The 21,811-nt window shown below is 41.0% G+C and overlaps 1 protein-coding gene across 2 annotated transcripts in view; it reads right to left on the bottom strand.

The window, feature by feature from the left end:
* SKIL (SKI like proto-oncogene) overlaps positions 1–17,430 on the bottom strand; it is a 34,616-nt gene extending 17,186 nt beyond the window's left edge. The window contains exons 1-2 of one of the 2 annotated variants that reach the window (XM_042457802.1): positions 17,376–17,430; positions 7,331–9,188 (exon numbers count right to left, since the gene is read on the bottom strand). In XM_042457802.1, coding sequence (XP_042313736.1) covers positions 7,331–8,431 — 1,101 coding nt within the window. In that variant the 5' untranslated portion in view covers positions 8,432–9,188; positions 17,376–17,430. Of the gene's footprint in view, positions 1–7,330; positions 9,650–17,375 lie in introns of those variants that run through there. The other variant, XM_042457801.1, reaches the window with a different exon arrangement.
* Between the last annotated feature and the right edge of the window lie 4,381 nt (positions 17,431–21,811).

The raw sequence follows: 21,811 nt of genomic DNA, 5'->3' as shown, positions 1-21,811 counted from the left end.
ACAGGAATTTCATGGATTCTATGGGTTGGATGCTTGTACAAACTGCTTCCACAGATATATGAAGAAAAAACACTTTTGACAAGTAATAGCAACCTCTCCAGCTACACAGGATACTATTCTGAAGGAGGGACCCCCCAGAAGGGAGGAAGCTGAAAAGCATGAGTGACAAGAATCAACCTTGGACTTCTTTTGATTGCAGTGTACACTCAGAATTATTATTCATCCATGGACTGGACTATTAATAGCAGATATCATACCGTTTTTACAGCACATACACTGTATACCAGTTTAAAACCTTTGCGTTGTATAGATAGAAGACTTAGGTTATTCCATGCTCTGCAGTCATGGAAAATGTATTTCAAATATGATAATTTTAGCATAACCATAAAAATCTCTGGTTTCATTTTTAAATTTCTGTCACGACTGTAAAGAATGAACATGTTGCTGGGTTTTGCTCAAAGACAATTGGAGAATGCTATCCAACAATACCCTTCTCCCTCTGTGTGAGACCATCCAGGAAACAGTAATTGTGGAGAACCTAAGTCAGATCAGAAAGCTTAGTGATCTTAGGCTCCTGATTATTAGAAAACAAATTTTAGGGAAAACATTATAGAGGGAAATTATGAAAATGAACTGGATCTATAATTGTAGTCTAAATGTGTCTATAGGTGTACATCAGATCTGTATGACTTGACTATTCCAAGATGTCTTTCACACTGTGTACCCGATATCAGTATCTTTTCCGTGGCAAACGTATTGGAATTGATCAGGGCACATCAAATGGGGCACAAGCAAACCCCTAAACAGAAAACATTGCTCTACATGAAATAGTATTTCACCATGTGTGACAATGTAATTGTGCTTTTGTGTGCCTGTAACAGGAGGACAGAAAAAGAATGTCAGAAGTACTAAATTAATTCAGTACTATCATGAGTGCATAATCTTACCACCTCATCATATACCTGACCTAGCCAATCAACTTTTGAAAAAAGTATTATTGAGAACACCTGATGAGTGTTTTGGTTATTCATTATCTAAATACATTTTTATGATCATATTACTCATTTGTACTGTTGAATTAGAGAGCAATTTCATTCCAGAAGCCAACTTTACTTCATAATGAAACTGAGAATAAAAAAATGGATGATTGGATGACTCTAACACAGTGATCCCCTCTAAAATGAAACAGTAGCTATGGTACTCACTAATAGCATGCAATCGCTCCCACAGAATAAGAAGAACATAATAAGTACCACCAAGTTCCTAAAAATGACCCCTCCACAAATTCCATATAGAAGGCAAACACTTTATGATCATACACTTAAGGCACACCTTGTATTGAGGCATGTACTTTGTATACAATCTTATTTTGAACATCCTTTAAATAAAAATAGCTATCCCAACACATTTGGACAACATTTTCAGGCCATATAAAAACACATCATGCAACCAGTCATTAATGACAGCAATACAAGATTCAACAGTATTCATTCTTTTCTTTAAAAAAGCAAAACAAAAAACTAAAACTGGTGTTTTACTCCAAAGTCTTCTGCATCTTGTCAAACTCATTTTTACATAGTACTGCTTTTCCTTTTCTTACTTTTTCAGCTACTGAATTATATATATATTTCCCTTTAAGCCAAAGTCAAAGTTGGGAGTGGTTCATTTTATCACGTCATTCTTTCACAATCAATCACTTCTCTCTCCAGCCTGGTCATTTTCCTCATCAAAATGTGAAGAATATAAATTTTAAATGGACTTGCTACTTCACTTTTCACATCTTAGAAGTGTGAGAAACACTGCTGAAACAGCAGACCGTTTTTGCAATCAGCATATAAAACAGGGATGTTCCTTTTCATGTTCATATATTTTTGTCACAAAAGCTTAAGGAGCATTTTATATTCTATTTCTACCGTTTCTCTGAATTGTGAGAAAGTATGGAATTCTAGAGATAGGAGATAATATAAAAGATGACTGTTTGTTACTCTAAAGGAGCTACAGCTGGAAAGGTAACCTGGTAAGTGCTATTTGAAGAGACCAAAAAGGTAACACTTATACAGTCAACCCTCCTTTCTCGTGGACTTGAGATCCGTGTTCTCGATTATACATAGAGGGGCGACCTCCATTATCCTCAATGGGGCGCGCCCCATTCAAGCTTATGGAGCTTGAATAAGTGTGAGTCTCCATTTCCGCCAAGGGGGAGGGGGTCCAGAACAGATCCCCCATGTAAATGGAGGGCCGACTGCAATTCCTTTTCAGGTTCATAAACTGTCCTAAGAGCAGAATATTATTGCCTTTCATTTTACACAGAAAAACTTGTCTATGTCCAGTGGCCACCTATCCAAAACAAATTACCCATTCATGTCCCAATGCAATTGTCTCTCTGCAAAGATGCCTGTATTCCTATTAATGGAAGAACATAAGGAGTTGGGAACATGCTCAGGAAGGAGTTCATATACAGTGGGCCCACTGCATCAGTGTACAGTACTAGCTATCTGCAGACTGGAGTCTCCACAACTCACCCCATATTATTCAATGGTGGTGCATGCTGACAGATGTGCTGACAGATACAGATGTCATCGCCCATTGAATAATATGGGGCTTCAGCATCCACGTTTTTCCCATCCATGATGGGGGGATTCTGACTTTGGCTAAAGAGGGGGAAATTCTGCTAACTGTGGCTTCTCCCTCTGCGTTGAGACAGCACACCGCTGACTGATCACAAACATGCTTGCTAACCTCCCAACCCATAATCTTGAACAGGAAGAAAGTAGGTAAATGAAGATAATTTTTTACAGGATCTACAATATATGTAGACAAGAGAGAGATAAGACCCTTAGCAGCTTTACATTACTCCCAGATTTTGAAGTCATCATTCATTATTAACCAAGCATCATTCCATGTATAAAATGGAATTTGAATGTAATTTTCTGAAACTGTAATTTAATATACTCTCCACAAAACAGCGGAGGCTCATTAGGAAGTCAAGTCAAAAACTCTTAAAATATTAGAGCTAATAATATTAGCATGTCAACAAAACCACAGACTCATAATAGTCTCTCTATGCTTATCTAAATTTCCTCTCTTCCCACAAATCACTCATTAAAACTCAGACTGTGAAGGCTTCTGAAAAGGTCAACTGTATTTATACAGGAATAAGTAAACGCAGCACAACATTTTGGTAATACATAGCCCTTCATAAGCCACATTGCAAGACTGCAATATGATAATGAGGTCATTTATAAGCCTTGGGCAACAACATATTTATCATTTTCTTTAAGGGAAGCCAAAATATTGTTCATTGGTATACATTCCTAGAACTATATTACCTTAAGCAAGTACTGTACTTTCACTGAAGGAGTAACAAGACAATTGGTTACATCATTAATGTATACATAAACCTGATTAAGGTGGAAAATTTATGGTTTCAGCTGCCCTAACAAACTCAGCTACTTTCTAGATTGTGTACCTTGAGCTAAACAAATAAGCTCCCAGACACTGATATGTGGTTCAAAACTAATTTAAAGCTTTAGTTTTTATTGCAAATGGGCAATCCATGGGTGAAAGATCTCACCAAGGTCAGATGCCACATGATCTCTATTTCTTGCTGTTTTATTGTGCCACACTCCCTGCAATGGACAGAGAATGTAAAAATAGTGTGAAGAGGTGAGCTCATCTACAGTCAGAAGTTGATCTAGCAAAAGATTACCATTGTCTCTGTTCTGTATCATTTGTAAACAATGGCAATGATTTAAAAGGAATACATCTATATATGAAGACAGTGCTGACTACGTAGTCTTCTTCCACTAAGTGTTCACTCTTAAATAATATTTCAATAAATAGTATTTTAAAAATGGAAGTTTGACACAACTAGGTTAGTGTCTTCCCAGTAACTCCTGATTAAACCTTTGCCTATTATACAGTCTAAGTTTCTGCCTCTTTCCTACAAGTATAAAAAAGACTAATGCTCCTCTCATTTTGAAGTTTTCCTTTAGCGCATACCAGAACATTCAACATACAGAAAGTTCAGCATGCATATATCGACAACTGAAAACAAATTTGAAAATTGTGAACAAGGATGCTCACTGATGTTTTCCATGAATGAGAACTCACCATGACCCATGTAAAGAAACACAAAAGGATTATGCACATCTTAAAGCCTGCTCTCTCTAACCTGAATGGCAAACATAGGATGAAAATAACGTAAATAAATGTAGGGTGGAGAAAATTCCCATGCTCTTCAAAGGCTGAGATAAATCCAGGCTTCATTTCGGAATCTCTGCATCACCCTTCATGTTCAGTTTTGCTACCTCCACTAACTGAAGTTACATTAACTATATGAACATATGATGCTGCCTGGTACAAAATCAGACCACTGCCTCTACTAGTATTGTACCACCTGTTCTCTTTAGCAATGGATCTCCTTGGTCAGCTGCTCAAGAGCTTCAACAGAGTAAGTCATGGAACAATCCTGAGATCTTTTTTCAAGAATATAATTAATTCAACCACTGTCCAGAATACTCAGCTTTTAGAGTTACTGATATAACCATCAAATCTAAGATAAATGCAACTTCTTCCTACCCTTGTTTGCATATGCTCTCATACAGATTTGCTTGTATTTTCTATCTTCTTGTTTTATCTTGCAAATCCTCAGATTATTATAAGATATACATGTCAAGCAAAATTTGTCAACTTCCTCTACAGTCCAAGCTAATTCTGAGTACTACAGGCTCCAATTATAGGATCATCTGTCTAATGAAAATTATATGTCAATGGTCACATATTACAGAAGCGTAATAATTTCCAAAATAAAATCCCGCATTCCTGTTTTTCTTTCCAGTGATTAAAACTAGACACTGGCAGACTAAACTAAAATCTTAGGATTCTGCTGAACATCCTATTTACCTAGGAATAGTGCATCAGTAATAGTTGTCTTAAAGGCAAATGCAAAGGAAATAAATTAAAATAAAATAAAACAATGTCATGAGATTTTAAAAATTTGTCAAATTACTGATGGTACTACTGTACAGTAGGCCCTTGGTTCCAGAACCCTCTGAGGATACCAAAATCCATGGATGTCCAAGTCCCATTAAATACAGTGGCATAATAAAAGGGTGTCCCTTATATAAAATAGCAAAATCATAGTTTGTTTTAAAGAATTTATAAATTTCAAAAATGTTTTTAAGCCGTGGATGCTTGAATCCATGGATAAGGAATCTGTAGATATGGAATGCTGACTGTACAAGAAATTCAGCCTTCTTTCTTATCAAAAGACAGCATTATACCAGTAGTGGGCAAAGTATGGGCAAAGTGTGGCCCATGGGCTACCTATGGGAGAAAAAACACAGTACTCAAGGGCACACACACACACACACACCCCATTTTCCTCCCATTTTCCATGCTTGCTGTAATGTACAGCAGGCACTAGAAATGAAAATTTGATCCCAGCCCTGTCAAACCTCCACTACCCTGCATTACACAAATACCCTGTTGTGTAGTAATGAGAACATGGAGCACCAAGACAGAGGGAACAGAGGGGTGGAGAGAGAGAGAGACAGCACTAAATCAAAAACAAAAAACCTTGTTACATATGCCTATTTGGGGCAGGATTTGCAAAATTTTGGGGAAAATAAAAAGACAGTTTGCTGTGGTTTATATTTCTAATTCCTGGATGAGGAACTCTTCTCCAGAATAAGTCTTTTCTTCCCACTGCAACTCTCTATGATCTCCAAAAAAAGAGTGCTTAAGGGCAAACTCCAGAAGATCATATAATGCAGCAAAAGAACTTCTAGCAGGAAAGGAAAATGAACAAAAGTAAGGTATATGCACTCCCTGTCATCATCATATCTGTTTTATCTGATCATTAAGGAAACCACAGAATATGACATCATTCTAATGTTTCATTGCAAGCATGTCAGAGGACCAGAAATGAGCACCAACACAGGTTAAAGATGAAGAGCAGAAAAGAGCTGCATGAAGCTCAGTTACACAGTTAGTGTACACAAGGTAACAAATTATTTAACATCTATTAAAATATTCAATTATTTCTGAATCAGCCATTGCTACAATGACTACTAACAGAAGGATATGGCTGGTTTTACTTATTTTAACAGGAAGGACCACTGAGTTCAATCGCTGGTATCCCCAGGTTAAATGGGATTAGGTAATAAATGCTCCAAAATAACTCAAGATCACAAGGAGCTGTCATCAGTCAAAGCAGGCATGGCAAGGCAGCTTTCTATATTTGCACATCTGTAGTTTGTGTGAAGTTTAATGAAACAGGAGAAATGTAGTATGGAGGGGAAATGCTCTGAAGGTTATACCCCCACCCATACTCTGTCCCCATAGACAGAGACTATGATGCGTTCCTGTGCTTTTACAATTCTAAACATACTAAGCACAGCAGGTAAAACAACATTAGCCATTTAATGAATGCTTTAAGTAGTGTCATAACATATCAAAGGTATCTCATTACTCTCTCTTTTGGTCTTTAGATTCTTCTTTTAAAATAAAGAGCAATAAGCCCTATTCTCCATCCCCATTCTTTTTCATTAGCCATGGCATACTTAGGAACTCTATCCCACGTGACACTTCAATGACTCCTTCAGTCATGGTGTTTAAGAGGTGCCTCAAGACCTTTGTTCAAATATTCTGTGACAGAGTCCTTTCCTCCTTCACTTTCTCTTTTGTTCACTGCTTTTCCATACTTCCCCTCTTACTTTGGACAGAACAGCTAGGCCTGAAGCTTTAGATTAATCAGTGGCTATTATAGGTAATTAAATATAATTATATCTGAGACAAAATCAAATAGGTATGCTTTTTAAAAAAGTAAAAGAAAAAAAGCCTGATCATCACATATTGACTATGTCTTGTGGTCATAAACTGGCTAAAACAGGAAATAAAACTGAATACCTGCTTGCTTAGAACTTTTGCATTTTCAGCACCAAGGTGTTATTTTTTTTTCCAGGTTTGTTGTGATGCGGTAAGATTTCCTGCTAACATTTTAAGATTTTCTAGATTTTAAAGGGACAGACATACAATATGAAGCACATACTAAAATATTTTGGCCAACATTCTAGTGAGCTAAACTGCTTGCACAACATGTGCTAAAAAATTTTGCTTGAACAAAGCATAAAGGGTATAAGTATACAGTGAACACTGGATCTTTGGAATGGGAATAACCAAATCCACAACAGAAGCCCTGGTAGTTCCACGTTACTATGCTGATGGGAGTTTTTTCACCCCACTAGTGTTCAATGGGAACCTGGCCTTTAAAGCAATTTGTAGCATTAATTGTATGCAAATATTTTACATGTATAAACCAACTTACTTTAGACTGGGATGTTTTCTGACTTTTCATGCTAAATTTTTCTTTCATTTCTTCCAAGAGATGCTGCAAATCTCTCTCTTCTGATGTTCCTAGATATTTTTGGTTAATATGGAGATAGCAGTGCCACTTAGCTGATTCAAAGCCCCAATGGCAGGTCCTCTTGTCAGGAGAGCGATGAGAATGCATCACAAATGTTTGGGGTGAAAACATGCCATAGCATTCAGAACACTGGATACAAGGAGAATCTGGTTGAAGATAAAATTGTGGAGCAAATAAACCCTGGCACTTGCCCAAACATTCATGCTCTACTTCAAAGGCACTGCCAGTCTCTTTTAGTTGGACCAGCGAACCTTTAGCATGAAGCAGGCTGCCATTTTGAGGGAAAGTGCGAGGGCGCAGTAGAGCATTGCATAGTCTTTGAGCATCAGTCAGTGTTATCAGTCCACAAGATGGAGCATTAAATGGAAGAATTCCCAAAACCTTTAAAATGTGAAGTTGGTCAGAAGTGCACCTTGAGCAATAGATATAAAGATCATCACACACTGTGTTAATTTGCTGTAGAGAAAAGTCACGGAGCACGGAATTCAAGACTTGAGGCAGACAAAGCCTTTTTTCTCCTCCAACTTTAAAGCAAGATATAGACTCCCCTTCCAGTAAAGTCTGAGTCAATTCTGTAGAGCTGTCTGAAGGAACAAGTAATGGACCAGGAAGGATCTGGGGTGATGGAAGAGGTACAAAGACTGAAGGTGTGCTTTCTTGAGAATGGCGAGCAGAAAATGCTGCTGGTCCACCCAGTGAACTCTGGCTGCTTAAGTGAAACTGTGCCAGTGTATGTTTCAAACCAGGGTTTAAGTTCAAAGGCTCAGAGACTGCAGCAATATTTGGTTTGGCACCTTCCTCACTGTTTTCCATAAGATTTTCTTCACATTCATCTAAGTGCTCCTTTTTTATTGTTGACAACTTATTTATCATAGTTTGTACTTTATCCTTTACATGCATTTCTGTCATTGCTTTTTTTGTTGGTGGGCTGCCATCTTCTTGCATTATGCTCCCTTTTTGCTTTGAGTGATCCAGGGGGAAATTTATCTTTGCAGCTTCCATCACTCTATTTTTTAAATATATGAATCTGAAATCTGATCACAGACAGTTCTTTAAATCTCAATTTCTAGTTCTTTGTGTATGGCTGCTTTCATAGCCATAAACATGCAAACAACTATATTGTTATTTTTAACACTTTGCATTTAGTATCATAGTATCATAGTCCATGCTGGTAAGTAATTACCTAGGAACTTGTGTCATTTAAAAACACTGTTTCAATGTGACAAAAAAATGTACAACTCAATGCAGACACAAAAAAGATTTTGCTTGAACCTTTGAATCACAGGTCTCAAAAATAATCCATTGATTTAATCCATCAGAAAAATACAATTTAGTACAAAGTCTAACTCTGAAGATTTCTATTTTTACAGACATACAGGTTCCTCACTTTTTCTTTTAACTGAACATAATAAAAGCACACTGCCTGAGACATGCTTATTACAAAATTACGCTTCTAGATGGTAAATGAACTGTAGGTTTCTGTAATGGATTCCTGCTATTATAAGTATCATAGGTAAAAATCTGTATTTATTGGCCTACAAATTTTTCCATCTCCGAAAGCATCAATATTTGTTCACCAATAAATCTGTAACTGGAAACTGATCCCACTGTGCTTGCTGTACTTATATGCATAAGTATGAACACTGTGAATTCCATTGTTCCAAACACAATATTTAATAGTGAATATAAGATCCCAGTCCTCAGCAAAATTAACTTCTTGGGCTAGTAATTCACGTCTCCATCCATCCTTTCACAGAATCTGAATCAGGAAAGAAAAACAAACATTTCTCAGTCAGAAATATGCTGATATCAATAGCTTCATATTAGCTTTATATTTTCTAAAGAATTATATTTCCATATTTACCCCAAAATTAAAATATACAGCACACAAAAGGACTGAAGTCTTTTGTTCAGTAACAATACACATGTGCATGACAAAGGTTTTCTCTTGGAAAAAATACTTAGATGTCATTTGTAGACAGTATCAGTCAGTAACAGCCTAATAAGAATACTGCCTTTGCCCATTTTTTCTTAGGGCCAAATTATTCACAATGTAAGAACCATGACTGAATCTACGCAAATCTTTTAAATTGCTTCCCTTATTCTATTTTCCCCTTCTAACCATGCACTCACCATGAAGCAACCTTGTTTTCTGCTGCTACAGAGACTAGGACATGGAGCGTTGCATTCAAACTACAGAACAAGAGATTCAACCTCAACATTAGGAAGAACTTCCTGATGCTAAGAGCTGTTCAACAATGGAACATGCTCCCTTGGGAGTGTGGTGGAGTCTCCTTCTTTGGAGGTTTTTAAACAGAAGCTGGAAGGCAATCTGTTGGGGATGCTTTGGTTATGTATTCCAGCATGGCAGGGGTTGGACAAGGTGGCCCTTGTGGTCTCTTCTCACTCTACAATTCTATGATTCTGATTTATATTTCTCTCTGTTTCCCATATTTCATCTATCCACCTGTGCATGTTTAAAAATTCAGGCATCTACATGATTATTTTCTCTCTGTGCTGTGTACCTTCAAGTTGTTCCTGACTTATGACAACCCTAAGGTGAACCTACCATGGAGTTTTCTTGGAAAGATTTGTTCAAAGATTTACTTGCCCAAGTGGGTTTCATGGCTGAGCAGGTATCAAAACCTCATCTCCAGAGTTGTAGTCCAACACTCAAACCACAACACCACGCTGGTTCTCTTAGCAATTATTTTCTACTTTTATTCAGTTACCATTATGAAATGTTTGACTGGCATGAATTATAGTTTTTGAGACTACCGGTCCTAAGCACTGAGGAGAATGCAAGTGGATCAGGAACGTGGTGCTTTGTTGTGCTTCTCTCCACAAACACCTATGTTAATGAAACAATCATCAGCCTATATCCTAATTTGAATGTGAGAAAAAAATCTGTGTGAAGCAAGCCTGTTGCTCAATGTTATTCCACACACCGTGTCCTCTTTTTTTTCTGCTTTCATACAGTTTGAAAACACCACTACTTAGTTTTTCTCAAATCCACAATCTTAGTGGTTCCACACATCACATACATAACTTGCATCATACACTCCTAGGCTTTTCTATATTACCATTTTAGAGCCCAATAAATCTGCTTGAAAATAACATGACTGATGGACATAAGCATCCATTATTGGCAAATAAATTGTGGATTTACAAATAGAGGATATACACTTAGAATGTACTAGAGTAAAGAAGACAAACCTACTCTTCATTTCTGACAAATTCTGCCATTAGAACAGAAGAGAGATTTGAGGAAATCAAAAGGACCTTTTAGTACTTCAAAACTTTATGTATGTGTGCTTTTAAAGTTACCTGTAAACCCCATTAATTTCATAGGGTTTTCTTAGGCAAGGAATACTTAGAGATGGTTTTGCCAGTTCCTTCCTCTGAAATACAGCCTATAGTACCTGGTAGTCATTGTCAGTCTCCTATCTAAGTGCTAACCAGAGCTGACCCTTCTTAGCTTCCAAGATCAGATGGGATCTGATGCCTTTAAAATATGTATGCCCCTTCAAAACTAGAAATATTCAAACAGGATCCTTGCATTCCAAACACATTCATTTGACATTTTATCAACTTCTGTCTCTTGTGAGCAATGAAAACATAGATGAAATTCTAGTTATGAAAAGCCTCTTCCCACACCAAGGCTAGGAGAAGAATAAAGAGCATAATGTAGTGATTTAAGCATTGGACTGAGACTCTAGAGACAAGGGTTTGATTCCCTGGTCAGCCATAAACACATTGGGTGACCTGAGTGAGCACACCTCAACCCAGAAAATCCTGTGCAGGTTCACTTTAGGTTTGCATAAGCGTGAAATGAATTGAAGGCACACACAACAGCAATTGCTTCGCATCCACAGATCTAGAATTTGAAACTACATTTAGCCTTTACTATTCCTTCCTAGGTTTCCACCAATATCAACGCAGTTTCTGGGAAGAAAAGCATCCTTAGCACAAAAGCTCTCCCCACAATTCCAACTGGTTTCAGAAAAATAACATTGGCCGTTACAGACAGCCAAAATAAAGCTGCTTCGAGTCACAGTGGAGTATGGTGTTTCAATGAGCATGCATCCTAAGAGTCCGAAGTTGCACCAAAGCCACGCTCCGCCCTAAGGACTGAACGTGGCTTTGGTATGGCTTCTGGACTCTTAGGACACATGCATCATTGAAACACCATACCCCACTGTGACTCGAAGCAGCTTATTTTGGCTGTCTGTAACAGGCCTTTATCCCCATTACTAAACCTTTTATGAATTCAATGTATTCTCCTTCCCACTTCCCAGAATTATGACCTTATTCTCCTCCCAATGGTGTAAAAAATCACACAGAATAATCTGCCCACACACACCTTCATAAAAGCTGTTCCCCTACATGACTTACTCAAATTTCCTTGGTGCACAACCAATACAATACAATACAAAAATGTCTCACAAGACTCTGCCTCAAACTGCACTTTACGAGTAATTACTTATACATCCTACACAATGAAATATATGCACACCTATAACAAATTACATAATCTAGGTTTCTATGACAGTATAATTGCCTCCGTCTCAGCCCATGTTCGCTTAAAGCACCTATTCAAAAACTGTATTTCAAGAAATCCTGAAACAAAAAGGGATTTTCATTAGAAGATGGCATAAGCTCTCTAAGAGCTCACTATCTCCTTCCCCTCCATAACAGCCCAGTCACAGGAGGTATACTGTTAGGGTACACTTTCTGAGCTTACCACAGAGAAAAAAGTGCACCCACCACCTGTGAACCTTGAGCACACCCAGCCTGGTTGTAACAAGCACACCAGGAAAAAGAGCAGAGGTTTTCTATTAAGATAAATCCATGTGCAAACTGTTCCCGAAACTAGACAGTGTGAAAGTCACGGCCTTGCAGGATTAATCAGTCTAAAACCTCCCCACACAAACACACTTCCATAAACCTGAGAACAAAACACGAACACAGCCATCTTGCATCGTGAGGAAGCAGACCAAGTCTACAAAAGCTCATTCCCAACTTCTTTCACATAGTCTCAAGGTGATAGAAAATCCCTTTGCATACTGAAGTCCAGACTAGTTAGGCATACATTTCAGGCAACCTGAGCAGAGAGGTTGAGGACAAGATGTCTTGGATATCCTCATGCACAGAGTTGTCCATGAGTCAAAGTTGACTGGAGGGCAGTTACAACAAACAACAATTCCAGACTATTATGGCTATGTCCCTGAATTAACACAACCAGTGTGCTTTAAAAGAGGGCCCAATTAATGGGACTCTGCTTGACTGCATGCTGGCTGCTGCTGCTATTATTATATAATATTTATTTATTACCCACTTTCCCCTCAAAGTTGGAACTCAAAAGGGATTACAGTTTTAATAAAAGAAACAATTAAAGACATACAAAATGAACATTAAAATAGAATTAAATTGAAAAAAATATTAAAACACAGAAGTCGTTAAAAGAATAAATGCACTCAAGCCCCAAATCATTCCTGACAGATGCTGGTAGCTCCCTCTCTGCTGTACTTCTGGCAGGCTCTACTGGGCCCTTGAGCAGATAGGCCATTTCCTTGAGGGCCAAGATGACCAAACTGAGGCTGTCCTACTTTGGCCACATCACAAAAGCATAATTATTAGAAAAGACAATAAGGCTAGGAAACATTCAAATAAGATGTGTTAGCTTGGAAAATCAGTACGCAAAAGGATCGTGCAGCACCTTTGAGAAAACTGAAAGAAAGAGTTGGAAGCAGTGAGCTTTCCATAGACTTCAGTATACTTCCCAGATGCCTTGGAAGAAGTAGGCTGAAGTCTATGAAAGCTCATGCCAGCAGCTCCTTTCTCTTCAGTAAGGTGCTAAAAAATCCCTTTGCATACCAGGATGTCGGGCATGTCTGGGATCCTCCTTATCCCAGACATGCCGACATTTCAGCCTTCTGCCAGGAGGAATGTCTTCCATTTTGAGCAGGACTAACAAACATGATTTTCTGTTTCTGTTATTGTTTTAAGCTCTGATTTTGGAGGTTTTTCTCAAATGTCCTATATCTTGTGGTGGCTTGTCCTCTTTTGCAATTAGGAGACATGGTCACCCTGTTTTGCAAACTGAATCTCCAACTAACAAATCTATGGTGTTTATCAGACGAGCTCTAAAGAGGCAATCCAGTGTGACTCCTCTAGCTGCCTCCTGTTGCATGCTGGGATTGGCAGTTTTAAGGAGCTGAACTTCTCTGCCTGAGAATTCTAAATACCCCTCCTAAAAACTGCCAATCCAGCAGCAACAGGAGGCAGCTAGAGGAGTCACACGTGCAATAGTAGCTCTTTAAGAGCATAGTGTGATAACATCATGTCTCTGAATTCTAAGTGAAGAGGGTAACAGAACAGTGGATATACATTGTGTAATTTTGGGGTGATGTGTTAATAGTTTCAGCAATTTATAAATTGTTTGTTGTGTGTCTCCTTCAGATGCTAGGAAAGGGAGAGGACAGCAGAAAGAGAGGAAGACCCCACACCAGATGGACAGTCAGGGAGGCCACAGGCATGAGTTTGCAGGAAACTAAGCAAAGCAGTGGAGAACAGGTGGTCTGGGAGGTCTCACCCACAGGACCCCCATGAGTCAGGGTCAACTCAAAGGCAGCTGACAACAACAACGATAACTGGGTGATGGGCATTCTCACTTTGCTTTTGGGAAACAAAGCCCTAGGTGAGCATATGTCCTAATTGCCAAGGAGGTCTAGGCACCGCAACAAACAAAGCTAAAACACCCCTATAAATAAAATCCATGCTCATATGAACCTGCTAGAGCCCAATATTTCAGGGAAGGCTTTCTCTCGCTCCACCCACCCCAGGAACACAAGAGTGAGCCTTCTCCCTGGCTACCCCTCACCCTCGAAATGACCTTCCACAGGAAACTAGGACGGCCCCCTCCGTGCTTGCCTTCCATGGCAAGCAGAAATTATTATTATTATTATTATATTTATTATTATTATTACGCCCTTTTTCCCAAAACTGGGACTCAGGGCAGCTTACAATATTAAAAAAACAGAACAATTTAAAAACAGACAAAAAGGTAAATTAAAAGAATTAAATTACTATAACATTAACACAAATTGCATATATATAATACAGTTTTAAAAGATTGAAAAAATGTTTACAACACTTTAAAACATTGTAACACACCCCAATCCATTCTTTAAAACATTCTGTTTTAAATGCCATCATGAAACAGGAAGGTCTTAACAAGGAAGGGGCCATTCTGGCTTCCCCAAAGGCCAGGAAAAAGTTTGTTCAGGCAGGCTTTTAATATATATTCAAGGGATGGGCTTTTCCATGGGGCGCGTGTTATATGGGGCGGGTGCTGTAGTTTTTAAAGTAATTCTATATTTTTTTATTTGATGTTTTAACGTGTTTTTATTTTGTGAGCACGCTTGGGTCCCTTCAGGGAGAAAGGCAGCAGAAAACATGAAATCAATAAATCTTAGTCCATGCTCAAAATGGAGGAGGAGACTGTGGCATTCCTCGGACAGAAGCTGGGATAGGGGTATTGTCCTGGAAAAAGAGGCGGTCTGGTCCCCTGGCTAGAAGCACACTCCTGGTGTCAGCAGCAACAGCGTCCTCTGCTCCGGATTCAAATCCCTTCCTTCTCTTTCCTTCCTTCCACCTCGTAGGAGACAACCTGCTGACTCTGCAGACGCCCTCTTCCCCCCGCAGGAGGTGAGAAGGTTAAGTCAGCAGAGGCAGACATGGAGGGAGGAAGGGAGGGAGGAAGGAAAGAAGGAGACAACAGCACAGACAGAGGAGGAAAGGCCAGGCCCTGCCAAGGCAGGGAGACCCCTTCCAATCAAGGACACCCCCCTCCATTCTCTCCCTTTCTCCCCTCTTGATGCATTTCATTGACTGCTCTGAAGGAAATCCCTGCTGCTTCCCTCCCCTCCCCCCACCACTCGAACCCCATTCAACAGGAGTACATTTTCACTCACACCCCACACAAAACACACACACAGGAATAACGTTCCTTCCTTCATGCTTCCACCCCCAGAACCTTTCTCATCCCCCCCTCTTTGGATCAGGCTCCCTAAAATATTTATACACACACACACACACAGTAACAATTCCTCACCCTTCCCTGACAGGCTGCACCCCCTTGGGACTCACGCCCCCAAACACACACACACACACACACACCCCAAGTAGTAATTCCTCACCACCCAAAGCCCCCCATCCAGACAGGCCTTCTCACCTCCCTTTGGACGGAGCCCCCCAAACACACACACATACACAAAACATAATAGTTCCTCAACACACCCCAGTGTTCACCAGACAGTCCTCTTTCTCCATCCCTTTCCACTGGGGCTCCCCTACACCACACACAACACACACAGAAATTAACAATTCCTCAAACGTCCCTCCCTGAAGCTTCCACTCCGACAACCATTCTCTCCCCCACAACAGACACACACACAATAATCCTCACTCCTCCCTGAGGCGACCTTCTCCCCTCAAGACACACACAATGCGCACGCAAACGATTCCTTCCAGACAGACATGTCTACCCCTTTTCGACTGAGCCCCCGTCCAAAATAACACCCCAAAGACACACCAACAATTCCCGCACCCCTCCCTCAGGCCTCAGGCTCTCACACAGACGACCTTCCCTCCCCCTTTGACTGAGCCTCTCCCAAGGACCACACACACACACCTAAAAGACAACAAAAAAATCCGTCCCTCCTTTTTCCACCACCCAGACCTTTCTAACCCCCCCAAAACACACACACAACACAACACACGAAGTAACAATTCCTCCCCCTTCCTGGCCTCCACCTAGACATCCCCTTCCTTTCCCTGAGGCCCCCCTTAAAACACACAGACACAAATACACACACAGAACACGCACAAGTAACAATTCCTAAAAACCCTCAAGCTTCCACCCAGACAGACCTTCCCTGCTCTAAAACACAAACACACACAGGCAATTCCTCCCTCCCTGAACTTCCACCCATGTGACCTTTCCTCCCCCCAAAACACAGACACGAAGCCCACATCTCAGCCCTCATGCCTCGGCCCAGACAGCCTTTCTCCCCTCTCTTCCACTGAGTCCCCCTGAATACACCACACACACACACACACACACCCAAATAAAAATTCCACACACACAAAAACCCTCTCAACCTTCACCCAGACAGACTTCCCTTTCCACTGAGTCCCACCTTTAAACACACACACAAAACACACACGAAGTAGCAATCCCTCAGCCCCGCTCTCCCCAGGCAACCTTTCACCCCCCCAAAACACACAACTCCTCAGCCCTTCCTGCTCTCCCCAGACCTCCCCCCCAAAAACACACAAAGTAATAATCCTCAAAAACCCCAGACAGGCCTTCCTCCCCCCTTTCCACTAACCCCCCCTTTAAAACAACACACACAACACACACACAGACACGAAGTAGCAATTCCTTACCCCAATCCTTCTCCATAACAATGTCTTCACCCCCCCAACACACACACACACACCACTCACACACGAACAATCCTCAGCCCCCCTCCTGCTCCATTCAGACCTTTCCCCAAACACACACACACACACAAAGTAACAATTCCCAACAATCCCTCGCCCTTCCTTCCACCCAGACAGACCTTTCCTCCCACACACAAAACAGACACACTCACGAAGTAGCAACCCCTCCTCCCCCCCCTTTAACACACACACACAAAGTAACAATCCCTCAAAGAAAGCCCTCACCTTTCTTTTCCACCCAGAAAGACCTTCCCTCCCTCCTTTCCACTGAGGACCCCCCCCCAATACACAACACAAGCGCAGAGCCCCCTCCCCCAACCCTGGGCTCAACCCTTTCCCTCCCCCCACAGATTCCCTCATATAACCCCCCCCTCTCCCAACCCCCCCCCTTCTGAGAGGGTCCCATTAGGCTCCCCTCCCTCCTTCCTCTCCTTACCGCCTTCACAGACACACACAAGACCTGTCTCTGTCTCTGTCGTCCCCAGACGCCGAGCACCAGCAGCCGCGGACGACGCCCGCTACCCGTGACGTCACTGCGGAGACAGTCATGGCGGCGGCGGCGGGGGAAAACCACCGCGACGGAGGAGGAGGAGGAGGAGAGGCGGGCGGGGCGCGCGGGCACGAACCCGCGGGGGCGCGCTTCCCTCTTCTAGACTAGTGCTGCTGCTTTCCTCTCCCCCTCCGCCAAGCCCCGCCCACCACGTCTGCCCCCCGCCCACCACCTGGCTCCAGCTCTGGCTCTGAGGGCGTTCTTCTGAGTTAATGGTTCTCTCTCCTAGAGAGGGACTAGGGAGGCCCTCCATTTTCCCATCCTCTTCTCTAAAGGTCCCAGAAGAGAGCAGGCGTGGAAAATGGAGGACTATATATATATATATATTATACCTATAGACGAATCTATAAAAGGAGTTCCCAAATGTCCTCCCCCGTTCTTTTTTTTTTAAGCCCAAGATGGGTGAATGCATAAGATAAATATGTCATTTTATAATAATATTATAAAATGTTATAAATGAGTGTATAATATCATATACTATTATATTATATTGAGTATGTAATATAATATATATTATGCTACATACATGTTATATTATACATGAGTGTTTCGAGGGAATTGTGTCTGAGGCAATATTTCTCCTCTCAGCCAGACGGATATAGTCCTCCGTTTTTCCCAGGAGGAGTTCCCAAATGTATTCCTTTTTTTTGAGCCTAAGATGAGCGAATGTTATTATAAAATAAATATTTATATTTCTGTGAGGGTTTTTGAGGGAGTTTGTCTGAGGTATTGTGCCCTCCCTCAGAGAGAGAGAGAGAGAGATAGTCCTCCTTTCCCCCGACCACGTCCTCCATTTCTGAGCCTGACTAAGGAGGATGGGTCTGTCTTTTAGGGAGTTGTGTCTGAAGTTGTTTCTCCTCAGAGAGAGAGAGACAGACGAAGATAGTCCTCCATTTTTCCAGCTTTTTCCTGTCCATGGGGAGTTCCTAAATGTCTTCCTTTTTTTTTAGCCTAAAAAGAGTGATTGTATATTATAATATAAATATGTATTTCTGTGAGTGTTTTTGAGGGAGTTGTGTGAGGTAATATTTCTCTTTCCTTAGAGAGAGAGAAAGAGACAGACAGAGAAAACCCCATGATAAGGGGTCAGAAATGACTTGAAGGCACACAACAACAAAACTATATTATCCTATAATATATTGGATCTATGTACTATATTTGTTGTGTGCCTTCATAAGTCATTTCCGACTTGTGGCAACCCTATCCTTGGGTTTTATTGGCAACTTTCTTCAGAGAGGTTTTGCCATTGCCATCCCCTGAGGCTGAGAGAGTGTGACTTGCCCAAGCCCACCCAATAAATGTGTTTATAAGGCCCAGCCGGGATTCGCACCCTGGTCTCCAGGGTCATAATCCAATGCTCAAACCACTACACCATGCTATGCCATAACTAGACCTATGTTGTCGCTTATAGTCTGCTTTCTGTGCTCCAAAATGTCTCTTCTAGCTCTCCTCTCTGGGATGTTTTGCACATGACATGGGTGCAGATCCAACTCAAGCGCAATAAGAAGCTGGGGTTAGCCACGGCATCTTGTCAAAAGTACCGCATGGCCGGCATGTTGTAACAAATACTGTGCATCATTTAACACAAAACTCAGGCAATGTGCAAAATGGCCTGCAGAGGAGAGAGGGACACCTCACTCTTTGCCAGGGTAATTTTAATTATTCTGATTATTGATTCATTTGACCCATTTCACTGCCACTATCTGTTGGCTGTATAAAAACTGTTTGCAAGAGAAAAAGATCCAAACAGCATTCCTTACACAACAATTAACCTTAGGACACCAGACGTCTCACTGTCTTGCACCCATGACTCAGGCCTTTCAAAGCTGCCTGAGGCAAACTCCTTACACTCTCATGGCAAAACTGCCTCTTCTTGTTTGCTCTCAGCTTCTCTGGTCAAGATCATTTAACCCAGTTTAATTATCTCAGATACGTGCTCCTTAAAGGTGGAACACTTTTGTCTCATAAGTACAAAACACACTGCAGTTGTGTTTTATATATATATAATCCACTTTGAGACTGCTTTAACTGCCCTGGTTCAGTGCTAGGGAATTCTGGGAACTTTAGTTTTGTGAGACACTTAGCCTTCTCTGCCAGAGAGCTCTGGTGACACAATAAACTACAGTTCCCAGGATTCCTAAGCACTGAACCAGGGCAGTTAAAGTGGTCACAAACTGGATTATTTCTGCAGTATGTTTTGGACCTTATTCAACTCTTCCTTTTTATAACCTATTGACTACTTGAAAACACACAACAACAAACCTACACATACCCTCCTGTATGACATGGTGTAATGGTTTGAGCATTGGACTGGGGAAACCAGTCTTGGCTCAGCCATGGAAATCCACTGGGTCATCTTGGGCAAGTCACACTCTCTCAGCCTCAGGATGGCAATGACAAACCCCCTGAAGAAACTTGCAAAGAAAACCCCATGATAGGCTTGCCGTAGGGTCCCCATAAGTAGGAAATGATGTGAAGGCACACAACAACAACAAATATGGACAAATATAATAGCTTGATGCAGAGCTCATCAGATTTAGTATTAGAAGACCCAACTTAAATAGTGAGAGCCGGTGGTGTAGTGGTTAGTGGTGTAGTGTTAAATGTTGGCTTGGCCATGTAAACCTACTGGGTGATTTTGGGCAGATCACACTCTCTTGGCCTCAGAGGATGGCAATGACAAACCCCATTTGAAGAAATTTGCAAGAAAACCTCATGATAGGTTCGCCTTAGGGTCCCCATAACTCAAACAAGACTTGAAGGCACACAACAACACATCTACAGATACAGAGAGCCAGTGTGGTGTCGTAGTTTGAGGGTTGGGCTATGACTCTGGAAGACTAGGATTTGAATCCTGGCTGAGCCATGGAACCCCACTGGGTGACCCTTGGCAAGTCACACATTCTCAGTCTCAGAGGATGGCAATGGCAAACCCCCTCCGGAGGAACTTGTCAATAAAACCTTGTAATAGTTTCGCCTTAGGGTCACCATAAGTCAAAGATGACTTGAAAGCAAACAACACACACAGACCTACCTACACATAACCATCTATATAAAGTCTCATGATAGTTAACATACTCTAGTTAAGAGTTCACTACAGAAAATGGGAGCAGATGATTATTTTTGACATTAGTTATTCAGCTCCCACTCATTCTTTTTTTTTTTACTGATAGTAGCTATACTTTGTTTAGCACATGTATGAATGCACATGGAAATGTACACTTTCATGTTTTTTCAACAAATAGCCATAATCAAATGTGAGGGCAGAGAGTCTTTTATAGGTATGCGCAAGGTCAGATTAAAGGTGGTTGGAGTCCTGAAGCAATCCCAAAAACAGGACCCTCTTTGTTTGTTGTTTATGTTGCGTGCCTTCAAGTAATTCCTAATATATGACGACCCTGTCACGGGATTTTCTTGGCAAGATTTGTTCAGAGGAAGTTTGCCATTGCCTTCCCTTGATGCTGAGAGAGTGTGTCTTGCTCAAGATCATCCAGTGCCTTTCATGGCCAAGCAGGGAATAGAATTGTAGTCTCTAGAGTTGTAGTTCAACAGTCAAACCACAACACCACGTTGGCTCTTAGTTGTATGTAATCTTGGCTGTTGGAGTGCTGGCTTTCTAATGCGGTAGGTCAGACTCCAAAATCAGAAATCAAAGGGAAGTTCAAACCAAGGCCCAGGATGCTATATGACAATTAAAAGAACATAATTCAAGACCAAGAAGAAATAACTGCAGCCAGCCTAGTTTTGGCAGGCTGCAGTGTTTTTACTAGAGGACCTCAATGTTCAGGGTGGATTATATGGGAGAAGGTGATCCCATAGGTAAGCTGGATCCAAGCCATGAAGGGCTTTAAAGGTTATGACCAACACCTTGTACTGTGCCCGGAAATTAATAGGCAGCCAATGAAGAGACTTTTGTACAGCTGTAATATGGTCACCTCTAGATCTTCCAGTGACCATTCTGGCTGCCATATTTTGAATTAGTTGAAGTTTCTGGACTAGGTACAAAGGTAGCCCTATGTAAAGAGCATTGCAGAAGTCAAGTCATGAGGTTACCAGTGCGTGCGCCATAGTTACAACTGAGCACAAAAGTTAGAATCATACAAGCCATTGTATTCCCTATTACCATGCATGGATGCGAGAGCTAGACAGTTAAAAAAGCAGACAGGAAGAATATCAATTTATTTGAGATGCGGTGCTGGAGAAGAGTGCTGAGGATACCATGGATGGCCAAAAAGACAAACAAATGGGTTCTAAAACAGATCAAGTATGAAATTTCTCTGGAAGCCAAGATGATACAGTTGAGGCTGTCATACTTTGGTCAC

The sequence above is a fragment of the Sceloporus undulatus genome, chromosome 3 (genome assembly GCF_019175285.1).
Source record: "Sceloporus undulatus isolate JIND9_A2432 ecotype Alabama chromosome 3, SceUnd_v1.1, whole genome shotgun sequence".
Classification (NCBI taxonomy): Eukaryota; Metazoa; Chordata; class Lepidosauria; order Squamata; family Phrynosomatidae; genus Sceloporus; species Sceloporus undulatus.
Note: the sequence above shows the minus strand (reverse complement) of the source record. Positions and strands in the feature narration are given on the sequence as shown.